The sequence below is a fragment of the Thermobia domestica genome, chromosome 14 (assembly GCF_964235325.1).
Source record: "Thermobia domestica chromosome 14, izTheDome1.hap1.1, whole genome shotgun sequence".
In the NCBI taxonomy this organism is placed as follows: domain Eukaryota; kingdom Metazoa; phylum Arthropoda; class Insecta; order Zygentoma; family Lepismatidae; genus Thermobia; species Thermobia domestica.
The window spans coordinates 77,251,282-77,265,097 of NC_137467.1; the positions used below are offsets into that span (position 1 = coordinate 77,251,282).

General features: G+C 37.4%; 1 protein-coding gene across 3 annotated transcripts in view; it reads right to left on the minus strand.

The window, feature by feature from the left end:
• Nucleotides 1–13,816, minus strand: part of LOC145670226 (putative methyltransferase NSUN7) — a 121,894-nt gene that overhangs the window by 23,047 nt on the left and 85,031 nt on the right. For all 3 annotated transcript variants that reach the window (XM_081738609.1, XM_081738610.1, XM_081738611.1), the window contains exon 7: nt 4,337–4,524. In XM_081738609.1, the coding sequence (XP_081594735.1) occupies nt 4,337–4,524 (188 nt within the window). The remainder of the gene's footprint in view (nt 1–4,336; nt 4,525–13,816) is intronic.

A 13,816-nucleotide genomic window follows, 5' to 3' on the forward strand; every position in this document is an offset into this window, starting at 1 on the left:
TCAGATCAGTGACATATTGCATCAGGAAGGAAGAGGTAAGGTCAACGCCGTAGTAATGGGAGACTTCAACAGCGTAGTAGGAGAAGAAGATGAGAATAAGGTAGTGGGACCGTTTGGACTAGGTAGAAGAAACGAACGAGGTCAAATGCTTATCGATTTCTGTAGGCAACATGATCTGGTGGTCATGAACACGTGGTTTAAGAAAAGAAAAAACAAACCAAGCTGTACACGTGGAAAAGTCCAGGAGATACAAAACGCTACCAAATCAATTACATTCTTGTGAAGCAACGTTTCAGGAATAGTGTACGAGACGTGAAGACATTGCCAGTAGCGGACATTGAATCGAATCACAATCTCCTGGTGGCAGAAGTGCAAACCTGGTTAAAGTCGATCAAGAAAAATGGGAAGAGAAATCGAAAATGGAACTTGGAGCGACTAAGAAATATCGACGGTGATGTGAAAGAAGAAATTGAAGAAAAATTCTGTGCAATGGGCGATGTGGTTGACAATATAGAGAATAGTTGGGGAAAAGTTAAACAGATTCTACTTAACATACTCCACAATAACATTGGAAGGATGGAAAGAGCACCGAGAAAACCATGGTAACTCAAGCAATGCTAAGAAGATGGGAGAACGCAGAAAGGCGAAAAACACGGACATCAAGGAATACAGAAGGCTGAATAATGAATTGAGAAGAGAGACAGACAAAGTCAAAGAAAAGTACATGGAACTGATATGTGAAGAAATAATGGAACTTCAACGGCGCGGCAGATATGATCTGATGTATCAGAAAGCACAAGAATTAGGAGGGAAAGCTAACAAAAGTATACGAACGTTCGGCATCGAAGATCAAGAAGGCAATGTAACCACTGACCATCAAAGAATCATTAGAATTTGGGAGGAACACATAAAAGATCTGTATGATCAGAAGAACCACCCCAAAGGTTTTGCGATCGAAGAAGAGGAAGAGGTGGATGACGATGAGAAAGGACCCAGTATATTGAAAAGTGAAGTAGTACAAGCAATCAAAGACATGCGAAGGAGAAAGGCCACTGGAGAAGACGACATACCAGTAGATTTGCTCAAGGGGTTAGGAGACAACGCAATGAAAGTACTGACTTCACTTATTAACAAGATCTACCTGAGTGGAGAATGGCCAAAGGGCGTCCCACGGTTATGCTGGCTAGGCTAAAGGAGACGGTGATGATGAGAAACGATTGAAAATGGTGGAATGAAGAAAGTGGGAGGAAACGGGAGAACCCCGAGGAAACCCACACACACGGTGTTTGTCCACCACAAAGTTCACTTGGCGAGAGCGGGATTTGAACCTCCAGACAGAAGAAAGTATGAACTGCACTTTAAAATATTTGTTGTGGAGCTAAATGGGAATATTCCAATCACACATATTGCGTGTTTTCCTCATGTAAATATTTGTTTAATAATAATAATAATAATAATAATAATAATAATAATAATAATAATAATAATAATAATAATAATAATAATAGATTACTTTTCGTCCACATCCCATCACATTATTCTGCTTTTATGTAAAATAAAATTTTATCTCGAGCCTACGCTTATTATCTAGGAAGCGATCTGCTACCTACCAAACGACGCTTTTAGATCTGAGAGTGTATTAATAGATGAGCTTATATGAGTTTCGAACTTATATTCGCTCTCATTCTTACATAAGCGTGATATTGACTAGTTGATTTGTTTGTGATGGTTTGTAACGAATTTGTCCCTTTATGATGATTAGCCTGTGCTAAACTTGTGTAGGTATCATTCAGAAAGTTTTGCAAGTCGTCTTTTAAGATATAAATGATGAACTCTATTGAAATGTTTACCTTTACAATCCTTAAAACTACTATCCATCATATTCCTCAAATCTTTGGAGGCGTTGCAACTATTTACTAAAGATACGACGGCACTTTATTTATTTTGTCAGCAGAGCTGAATTTCTGACTTGAGTAAGGTCTTGCATCCTCTTAAAAGATTTTCCAGTAATAACATACTTCACGTAAGATACAAACAGAAGTCACATGTTGCAAGATCTGGACTGTAGGATGGATGTTCAAGACCAGAATTTTTCATCATTCAATTTCTGTACAAGTGAACATAATTTTTTAGCAGATGCATTGTTATGCAAGAGTAGCGCCCTCGAGGTTCCTATCCTTGGATTCTTATTTTCAGTTCTTTGAGTAGAGGGTCCAACACAAAAGTACCATAATACATCCCGTTTATGGTCCGACCTTCTGGCAGAAATCAGTTACCAGTTGACTGTAGTAGTTCAAGAAAATTGTGAAAAGTCGCTTTAGACATCCGAGATCTTACCCAACAACTGATCTTGGGTCACTATCAGTGAACAACATGGTTCTGGGTTAGCAAAACCAACTTTCGTCCCATATAAAAATGCCTGTCAGTAGTTTTGGACCATTTGATGGAAACATAGTGAGTAATTGTTTCTCATCTTCTGTACATGAATGTAGGAATAAGGATTCCATTTCTCAAAGCCTTTCTCATATTCAAGTGATGGTGGAGTATCGTATCAATGCCACGAACTTCCAAACATTTCCATTGTGATATGGCGATTAGCTTCGACTAACTGCTTTACTCTGTAAATTGTTCTCACTTTCAGAGTTTTCCGAGGTCGGCCAGAGCTAAGATTATCTTTCAAACTCTCTCTTCCTTGCTTAAATGATCGAATATATCTGGCAATGGCATTGACGTTTACAAAGGGGGTTTGTGAGCTTAAACCATCCATCCCCTTGAACAAGACACTATGAAAAAAATATTTATCATATTAAGATATGTATATAAAAATTCTGAAATGATGAACTTCCGAGCTTAAACTTGATGAAATTCTGATCAATGGTGTCGAATGAATATCGATATCCTTGTGAACTGTTTTCAACTCCCTGTATATTCCTTATCTCTTTCACTTACCTTATAATGTATGTAAATATAAAATCTAACCTTGTTGTTAAAGAAATCCGTGTTTAACCACCAGCTACTGTAATTAGATTGAACTCCCAAGCCTACTTACCTCAGGCTGTTCATGTTTGAACTTGTACTGATAGATGTATCAGGGTGTCTACTAAAAGTCCAAAATGAAATTTCGTGACTTTTTCGTGGCCTTTTCTTTACCTAATCATAAAATTTCCTAACATTTTCAAGAGCGAATTGGCGTGCGAATTAGGCCGAATTTTCATCCATGCGATATAAACGTACTTTGCTAGCAATTTGGTAGCGTCTAAAGCCGGCCATAGACATTTTTTATGGTGAATTTTGACGTTTCACAGAACAAAATTTTCCAATCTGTACTTACAGTTGTACAGTTTAAAAAAATCGTGAACCAAAAGCTAAATTTCGTGACTTTCATGACCGTTTTATGATTTCGTGACTTTCGTGACCGATAGACACCCTGTGTATTCATAGCTCAAAGATTACAGAATTAAAACTTGCACCGATAGATGTATTTGTAAGTTAAAGATCTCTGTTAATTAAAATCCCATACTTCTTGCTGTTCAACAATTAGTCAGCATTCGCAAAACTATTTCAATGACCCTCGTAACAATATGAAAATAATCTTTCTTGATACAAATCAGGTTATCATATTTAAAGCATTTTTAGCTTTTCGGTCAGAAAGACGGCTGACTTGAATTATGTATGGTACTTCAAGTGTTGTGGTAAAACACAAATGCAATCTTTACATAGCGGTGAAAGACAGATTATGCTAAATGTGTTTAGTAAGTTTTGCTTCCTAACAAAATTAAGAAAAAAATATTTTGTTTCTTTTTTGTGACCTTTTAAGTTTCTTTTTTCTGTTGCAAATACTCCACACGACAGAGGATTGTTAAAATGCAAGTATATAACTTGCTCTCCATGTACGAGTGTGGGAGTAATGGATCACTAAAGATATACCACATTGACTTGACACCTAATTTTCTGTTCCAGGCGCTACTATCGGCTAAAGGAATTCCACTCCCTTTTGCCAAAGCTCACTCGGTTAGCAACAGCTGAACCCTTATTGGCTCAACGCGTGGGTGTGAGCTTTAGTTCGCATTTTTGCCACGGCTCAGGACATTTTGGCAGCACTATAGCCAGTTTTCAACAGCGGATGGATATTTGTACTTTTGCTTATCTTCGTTTAGAGATAAGCCGGAACAGGTAATAGTATAATGTATAATGCACATCATAACCTTTCATTTTCTGATCATCAAATAAGATTTGTAAAATTTATAACAAATTGACAATTAAAGAACTCAAAGCATACCGGTTTATAGTCAATTTCATTCTTGTATAAATAAATCTAACACAAAATTCTCCTTACCTCCATCTTGACTGCACACCAGTTCAACAGGATCAGTGACAGCTGAATAAGTGTTGGGAGGACTGACAAGAACAGCTGTCACGGTGTTAAACATCTCATCCTCAGGATCGAAATTGGTGAAATTTTCTTCATATATTATAACATTCGTCACTCCTAGTTCATCCAAATAGTCTTCATAATTTCCCTTTCTACAGAAACAGATTCAGAGAGAAAATATCAAAAATTTTATTTGACATGAGTATTTACATATATTTCAAACACAGAAAATGCATTTTAAAGAATCACGCTTTAGAAGTTTATGTATTGATAAAAACTTCAAAATGATTCCTTTTACAAGTACAATGTTTCCCAATATTAGGAATATTATATCACTGTTAAGAGAAAATAACCAACAGTAATGCCAAGCTGAAATATTATAAAATCCCATCTTCAGAGGCAGAAATTCCCATTTTGGTCTTGAATTTCCCACGCTATACTAATAACAAAATTTCTTAAACTTAGAAAACATGAACAGTGAAATCAGTGTATATCAGTCATTTTCTTCAACATACAAGTAAATTATTTAAAAATTCCGATTGTCAACGTTAATCAAATGGTTTATGAACAAGTATTTTCCTTAATTGAAAGAGGCAATTGAAAATGTCGATGAAAATAAGTACATTTTGTTGTGAGTTTAGTATTTCCATCATGTTTTTGTGCCATAATCTTCTACTAAAAATAATAAAATTTCATTCTTCAGTTATTTCATATGGAACAATTTGGAAGTTGGACGTCTCTCTTGTTTTTATTTTCTTCCATTAATTCTGTTCCTTCTTTCATTTCTCTTTTTTTCTTTTTTTTAAATACTAGAATACAATTAACGTTCCTTGGCAATTGTTTTTTTTTGAGATTCACAAGTCACTGCTTAAATAACTTTAACATGCATTTTATAGTAAAATTCGACAATTAACATTAATTTCAAGTTTTTTTGAAGGCTTACGTGTCTACTCTTCGCTCATAGACAATTTTGTTGGTTTCAATGGAATGGATATATGAAAAATCCCATAAATCTTGCCATTTTTTTTCACAAAAATTCCCTTTATTCCATTTCGAGGAATAATTGTCAAAAAATAGGCCTACTACAATATGGGATTCTTCCCACAGTCTGGCATCACTGGTAACCAACAATAGGTACAACTCTTACTTAAGAGCGTTTTTTAAAACATATACACAGTGGTGCCCACCCCCCTTATGTCCATGACGCACCTCTCCCCCAATTGTCTATCCGTAGGTGTCCTTCCATGAAAAAAAGAGTTTTCGATTAATTTTTACATCCCCTCAAACATATTTATATAGATTTTAACCCCCAAAATATTTCAATGACGCAGTTTGCGTCATAGACCCCCTTTGTGGCACCCCTGATATACAATACATAAATACGAGGTCTGACAATTAAGTTTGCGAAATCGCCATTGTGAGACTCGACAGTACATACAGTTTTGTATTTTTCAGAAGCCTATTATTTCAATGAAAATGAAATGAAATCTTTCAGTTTTATTTCCCACGGTTATGCCGGTTAGGCTAAAGGAGAAATTAATGAAATGGTGGAATGAAGAAAGTGGGAGGAAAGGGAGAACTCCGAGAAAACCCACGAGCACGATGTTTGTCCACCACAAAGTCCACACGGCGCGAGATGAAATCGAACCAGTGACTCCAAGCACCGGAGGTGAACGCTCTACCACTGAGCCACCGCACCCCCTCCTACTATTTCAATCTCACAGCAGTGTTTGTTGAGGCATGACGGTTTCATGCTGAATCATGTGCATTGTTGTTTATACTTGCACGTGTGTTCTGTCGTGAAAACGTCAGAGTAATTGGAGTAATTGGAGTTGTAATTGGAGTAACGAACAAACGTAACATTTTGGGTGAAGCTAGGAAACAAAAAGGCCAGTGAAACACAAGAAATGTTAGAGCAGGTGTACGGAGAGAATGCCATAAAAAAATCGGCAGTGTACAGAAAGGTTGAACGATTTTTGAAAGGGAAAGAACAAGTGACTAATGACGAGAGGGTAGAGTGGCCTGTAACGAGTCGAAAAGACGAAAACATTGCCCAAATTCGTCAAATTGTGCGTGCAAACGGCGACTGACTGCTGTGCGATTCATAGGAGGCAAAGTGAAGGTGGATAGAGAAACTGTAGTCTTAATAGAAAATAGTCTTAACTGAAGATTTTGGCATGCGCAAAATGTGTGTCAAAATGGCCCCGAAAGACTCCACCCATGAACAAAAGCAAAGGAGGATGGAAATGTGCACAGACCTGTTGGAGAGGCAGGAGGAAGTTTGGGGGGCGAATAATCATAGGTGATGGAACATGGTGTTAGGAGTTTAGAAATAGGGTAAAAAATGTTTAAAAATAATAAGATAAAAGCTAAAAAGAAAAAGAGTTGTTTATGTTGTTACGATAAATTAAGTTGTTGATTTGTTATAAGTGATGTAAGTTGTGGGTCGGAATTGTTGTATGAGCTTGATTAAATGGTTACGAGTAAAATAGAGTTGAGAGGCTGGGAATATGAGTAAAGCAGGGTGCAAAATTTCCGGTCGCCAAGTTGCCATTAAATTTAGAGCTGGCGACCAGTGTTCAGTAGGAATAGTTTCTGCCTAAACTCACAGGCAGTGTTGAATTCAGACATTTTCACCCGGGGGGGAATGTCAACTCCTCGGGGGGGGGAGGGTTGTTTTTCTGTATTTTTGCAAGAAAACAGCATATTTAACAATTCCATTCACATCCACATCTTACCTAATATTGAGACTAATTGCTGATAAATATTCAATGTGAGATTATAATTTAAAAAAAAAAAAACAATCGTTTAATTTTATCTAAAACATTAAATAAATACTGAAAAATATTTTACATTAAACTTTAACTGCTATTTACAGTAGCTATTTTTGTTATTATTTCCTATATTCAGTAGTTACTGTTTGTTGCTAATGTAGAAGTTTTTTTTTTTTTTTAATAAATTAACTCAAATATGTTTTGTCCTAAAATAAACATACATAGGAATATCTTAACAAAAAGTTATCATTCTTTCTCACACTTCTGATTCTAAATCAAGCATACTAGCTTTGGTTTCTTCACTGCATACACATAAAAAGTTTAGTTTACGTAATCTTCAGTAGATTAGTGCCGTGTCGTGAAAAATCAGCGCTTGGCGCGAGAGTATACGACGGCACCCCCGTATATATGAGTGAGGTCGACAGACCAGTCGCGAAAGGTGAGAAAATTTTAAAAAGTAAACCCTGCTTTTCCTTGATTTTGAGCACTTTTCATTACTTTTTTCTTTTCATTTTATATATGTGCACATGTGTTTCATTCATCTGTTTTTCTTTCCTTCTTTTCTTTTCTTTTTCCCTCCCGAATTTTGCGCCTCTTACTTCGGCTCCCGGGGCCGTCGCCTCGCTTGCCTCTCTCCCATGGCACGGCACTGAGCAGGATCTTCATCACCTTCAATAACAATCTTTCACTTATATACTACTATCATATTGATAAATTCTATATAAATCTCTAATCCAGGAGGGATAACTATTCCTCCCTGATCCCTCTAAATGACGCCCTCTGAATCTCACTCTTTAACTGAATTATTTTTAATTAAAGAAAGGTGTGTTTACTTTAACAATCGTAAAACACATTTACGTGTGTTACTTCCAATGCGAGAAATGGGATTTAGGCGCCCTATTTCAAATAATGCAAGAACTGTACATTTTCAAGAACTGAAGTCTGCTGAATCAGAGATCATATGGAATGATCGAAAGACCTTTCCTTTCCTATCTCAATCTGTGCTAGTGCTACCTACTAATATATAATAGAGGGCGAGAGTATAGTACCTACTAAAATAAAACCCTTCTTCAATAGTTAACAATGCATGTTCTGCCAAACTCGGTCATAGCATTAAGAAATACAAGTTTTATTGACTATTTAGTATTCTATCTTAGATGTTACATGTTTAATATTTATAAAGTATGGGTCTGCGTCATTTATATGTATATTGAGAGATCGGATTTCGTCTGCACCGTGCACGGAAAGAAAGCAAATAATTGGATGAAGTAATTTCTACATTTTGTGACTGAAATTTTTTGTTTCTCCGGGGGGGAATGAATTTTCTTCGGGGGAAGATTCCCCCCGGGTTACCCCCTGAATTCAACCCTGCTCACAGGGCTGAGCAGTTTTTATTTCGCACGAAAATAATTGTCATTGAGTGACAGAAAACACAGAATGTGAAGTCTTCACAACGTTGTAATTCGCTCCTCCTTTCCCACCGTCAGTCGAAATGGTTTGTCTTGAGGTAAGTCTTAAGGTAAGATATTTTCAAACTTGCATATGAATTGCCCTAATCAAAATTGATTATTCTGAATCTAATTGTTTGTTTTTGAAATGTTATGCCCTGATGGATCTCTTTCTTTGTTAAACCAAAGGCCGTGAGGGGGAGGATCTCTCTTAATTTGTACATGAGAGATACTGGCGGCGACCTCATTTTTTGATTGGCGAGTGCGTCTGACTTTGAAATGTGCTCTGGTATAAAGTATGATGTTTTGAGATGATTTAAATGTACTTAAAGTGAAGGTAATACAGTTGATATGGAAATTTAGAGATATACAGCGACAAGTTGTTAATAGTGTTTTGTTAGTTGGAGTTGGAGGAACCTAACTAAAAGTATCCCAAAAGAAAAAGATAAATTTTTACCTAACACATAAGTCTTTACATATGACCCTGAAACAAAGCGATAAAGTGCGCAGAGGAAGTCAGCTGACTTTCCACAACCGAAAAAGTTACGGCAATCAAAATCACAAATCAAAACATTATTAATAATATTTTTTATGTATCCATGGTCGCGTACACCATGAGTTCATACCACAAGGTCAGTAAACCAAGTGTACTATTTGGGAATACTACAAAGGTTGCGTGAGAAGGTGAGACGCAAACGACCAGAACTTATCACGAGGAACTTATGGTTTCTCCAATCATGACAGTGCACCTGCCCACGCGGCGCTGCCCGTAGAAGAGTTTTTGACCAGAAAACAAATAACTGTGGTATAAGTATAGACCATCGTACTTACCTGATCTCCACCCCAACGATTTTCTTCTTTACCCAAGGATCAAAATAGTGTTGTAAGAAAGACATTTTGATGACATTAATGCTAGTACGACATCAGCTCTGTAGGTCATTCCAGAAATAAGAGTTCCCAAAATGCTTTGAAGGATGGAGTAGGCGCTTGCGTCAGTGTATAGCTTCTCAAGGGAAGTATTTTTAAGCTAGTCACATAAATATGCAGGAGTAAGGTATGTAGCACATTTTATGGAGAATTCACGAACTTCATTGTCAGACTTCGCAAATAAGTAAGCTGTTCCAACAATAAACGCAATCGATCATTATTCACAATGAATGATAAAATGTTAGCACCATAAAAAATCGTTTCTCTCAATAACTATGAATGAGAATTTATCATCAAGTATGTCACTTTGTTAATCTCAACATCACCTATCGATTGACATATTCGACAATATTATACATATAGTTAAACAAAAGTTAAAGTTTACAACTTAATCATATTCTTGAGTTATACCTTGTTAACCATACCATCAATGAAAATCTCTTGAGGATATACTTTAGTAGCACTATCATCTCAGATTTCAAAAACAATTGTCGAAAACTATACATGAGGCTTTATATTTGTAACGTTCCTCTTTGAGCGTTACATTTTCTCAAAGAGATTATTCGTAAAGATGTTTAATCAGCTCTTAGTTAGTGTTATTTTCTTTATATTTTCTCAATTCTCGACCCTCATGAAGGATTCAAGATGGTCGACAATTGGACTAGCATGTGTAGTCGAAATATGCTACTTTTCTTTGTATGTCTATGGCTTGCGTCGAGCGGATATCTTTCGGTCTCAGAAGATAGCGCTGACTGCTTGAATAATTTGAAATTTTGTGTTTCGTTTAAACGGAGGGATTTGTTATAAACGTACATATATAAACATTGATTTATGTAAATTCTATTTTTATTTAGTCATATATATTTTATTATTAAAGTTGTCGTTTCGGTATTACGCTCTGATGCGTAGAAAGGAGCGACCAATCAAAGAATGAGCGGGATGCATACGCGCGCTCCCTTTGTCTTAGCTCTTCGCACTGAACAAACATGGTGGTGGTGAGGATGGAGGCGTAGTTCTTCGTTCTGTCTTTTCGACATAAATTACTGCGTGTCATGCAGCGAAGTGATTGTTTTCTATTACAAACCTTTTAATAGGAGATGCCATGACCGAATAGTGATAATAGATCCAGTGTACGTGTAGTGAATTACAATAACTCACCTACGAACACTCAGCTCGTGCTCGTTCCGGATATTACTGGGATCGGCTTGATACTTGTTAATTGTTTGCTGTGTTGTAAGTGGAAGTCTGATAGTCCCACCGAGAACTGTCTCTTGGATCAAGTTCGATCTTGTGTATGACCTCTTCCTCTTGAAGTAGCGACTCTCCGTCCTCCGCCTTTCCTTTATTTGGGACTCCATCCCTTGTTACTTGCCGGCTGATTCCGCCTGCTTCTGTGGGACTTAAACGTATCATTCAGTGAAATCTTCATCTGTGGTTGTTGTTGTGAACGTGAGTGTTCCAGCAACTTTACGGTGAAATCTCGTTCATCTGGTGAGAGAGTTAATGAAGTATACTTGGTTGCTGTTAACCGAGAGGAAGGTCGCCATTTGGTCAACCTGCACCTGTGGCTATGATTACGGTTACCATGTGTCGAGATGCCTGAGAGGTCATTGGAACCGGTCGCCGCCTGAAGATGCTGCCCGAAACTGAGCCTTATGAACTGGCATGTGGTGCCGGTATTGTCTACTAGTAAGCGTCAAAAGGTTGGGTGAGCTTTGGTCTCCGTTTCAGGTAACTCTGTTTCACTATTTTTCTACCTCAATCTACAGAAGGAGTAATGTCGTCCTGGAAACTAAAGAATTGTCAGCCGTTCATATAATTCGTTCAAGTTGTTTCTGTTTGTAATATTCAGTGTTGTATTATCACTGTCGTGTGTTTACTCTATTGTCTCAAATCGTTTTATAAAGTAAAAACAATATATATATATATATATATTTATCAATCATTGGTTACTTAATGAACTTATATACTATATGTATATCGATTCTACAATGTCCGTAATGTCGTTTCAAGTAAATTTTGTCCGTAACATGTTTGAGTAGACAGAAGTGAGTCTCTATCCAGTAAGTCGAATCATACGCCGACGGGGTAGTCTGATATCAACACCATTTCTCTCTTGCTTTGAATGGAATCATTTCCCGAGTTGCGTAGATGTATAAAGTATCACTCGCTACCATCTAGCTTATGTTCGTCCAGTAGCGGGCACTCCGTATTGTCTATTTTACAAGTACTATGTTTGGTGAAGTAAAAGATTGATTAGCGATGGCTAGCTCATGTCTGTCCAGTAGTGGACACTCCATATTGGTTATTACAATATATATATGGTTCATAATCCAAGTATTAAGTCGCCACGCAGGAAAAATCTATGTAAATCCTCGAGTTGTCTTCATGTCATATCTCTAGCTATAATGCTATTTACTAGTTTGGTAGGACGCGTTGAAGACGGTGGGCATTGCGATAGCACTCACACTTTGATGTGATGGTGTCAGGGGTAGAGTCTAATTTACTGGTTGGTCTTGTACTTCCTATAATGTTTGTGCAGTATGTATTATTATTACCGCCGCTGTTAAATTGTAAGTTATGTCGAGGGAAATGCCCTCTTAACGGCTGGTTGCGGAGAGTAGTGGAAACGTTATGTGTTTAGGGAGGAAGGTTAGTCGACACAGCCACATGCTTACTCCCTCTGCGGTGAGATGTTTTGTAAACAGTAATGTAATTGTAATTTCCTCGCTGTGATGCAGCCTACCGAAGATTATGTCCTAATATCTAGTCGAGAAATGTAAACAACTCTTCTACTGTTATTAAGGATACTGTTCAAACATTGTTATTACTCATCTTGAGTTATGTTGGCGCTAGAAGTTTTCTGGAATCTTTAAAGACTGAATACATATTATTTTTTTCTTTCTTCAGACAATTGAGCTTAGCTGTCCATGATCACTAATGTTGATGTCATTTTCAATATTATACGTTATTTACAAAAGAGTTAAATAAATATGATTTGCAAGGTATGTGTTGTTGTTCTAAAATGATTTTTTTCTTTCTCTTTCTCCGTACCGACGATGCCATTAGTGTGCAAGAGTCTGGAGTTAAATAGCGTTGTGCTCACTGGTCTATAATTGTAGCTTAAGAAAGGAATTACATCGGCGACCCAATATATTTTTTCTTCTTCTTTCTTTCCTTTCCCCTAACGTCAGCTATGAACAAAGATGTAAGTAATTGGTGCAACTTGTACAACATAACGGTGGCTTTCTAGTCACGAGATTCTAAGGTCGTTACGAGTTTACTTACCCAGCCAGAATTCTAATTACTGTAAATTGTAGCGTTTCAAGTTGACGACCTAGCATAGGTGCGTTTCAAGTTGGCTCTCGCAGCCAGAATACAATTTAGAGTAAACGGCTCTTTTCAAGTTGCACCCCAGTTCAGGATTTCAAGGTAACGTAAAAATTAGTGACGTTTCAAGTTAGTGATCCCGCACAGGACCATCTCATATTCATCCGTGTAATTTTGTACAGTTCAATGATGTTCATAGTTTGATACACGTCTTATCTTTAAACACTTCTTTTTTCGTTATATGTTAATACGAGGTGACAAATTGTCTTAAACAATGTTTATGCATGCGGAACACAGTGTTTTATCAAGTTCCAGGTGGTACGAGATCGAAATGCACGTCAGATCCGCAAAGAATTACACTAGGCGTGACCATGGTCTGCCTTATCGCATGGTTGCGAGATGGGCAGCTGGGTTCGAAACGGGACATCAGTCAGCAGACGAAGAACATGCTGGAACCTTATTCGAACGACTACGGATCAACATCATGTGGAACATTGCAATATTTCTAGAAAATGATCGGTGATGGCATGTAGTAGACTGACTAATGAACTGAATATTTTATCTGCGTCTGTGTACCATATGCTAACACAAGATTTCAACATACGTAAGATTGCAGCCAGTTGGGTACCACATGTCCTCTGCAAAAGTGGTACCGATGGAATGTGCACGCTTACATCTTGAACGTTACGCGCATAAAGGTGTTGATTTTCTGCATCGCGTTACTGCGATTGGCGAAACATAGAGGAAATCCTACGAATCAGAATTGAAACGCCAGTTCATGAATAGAGCCACCCAGCTTTGCCACAGCCGGAAAGGTAAAACAAGAGTCAACAAATGTTAAGGCCATGAAGATAATGTTTTGTGACCACGAAGGCATTATTTTCTTACATCAAGTGTCACCAGGGATTCCCATAAATGCTATGTACACTGAATACGAGTCATCATTTGCGGCCAGCATTGCGACG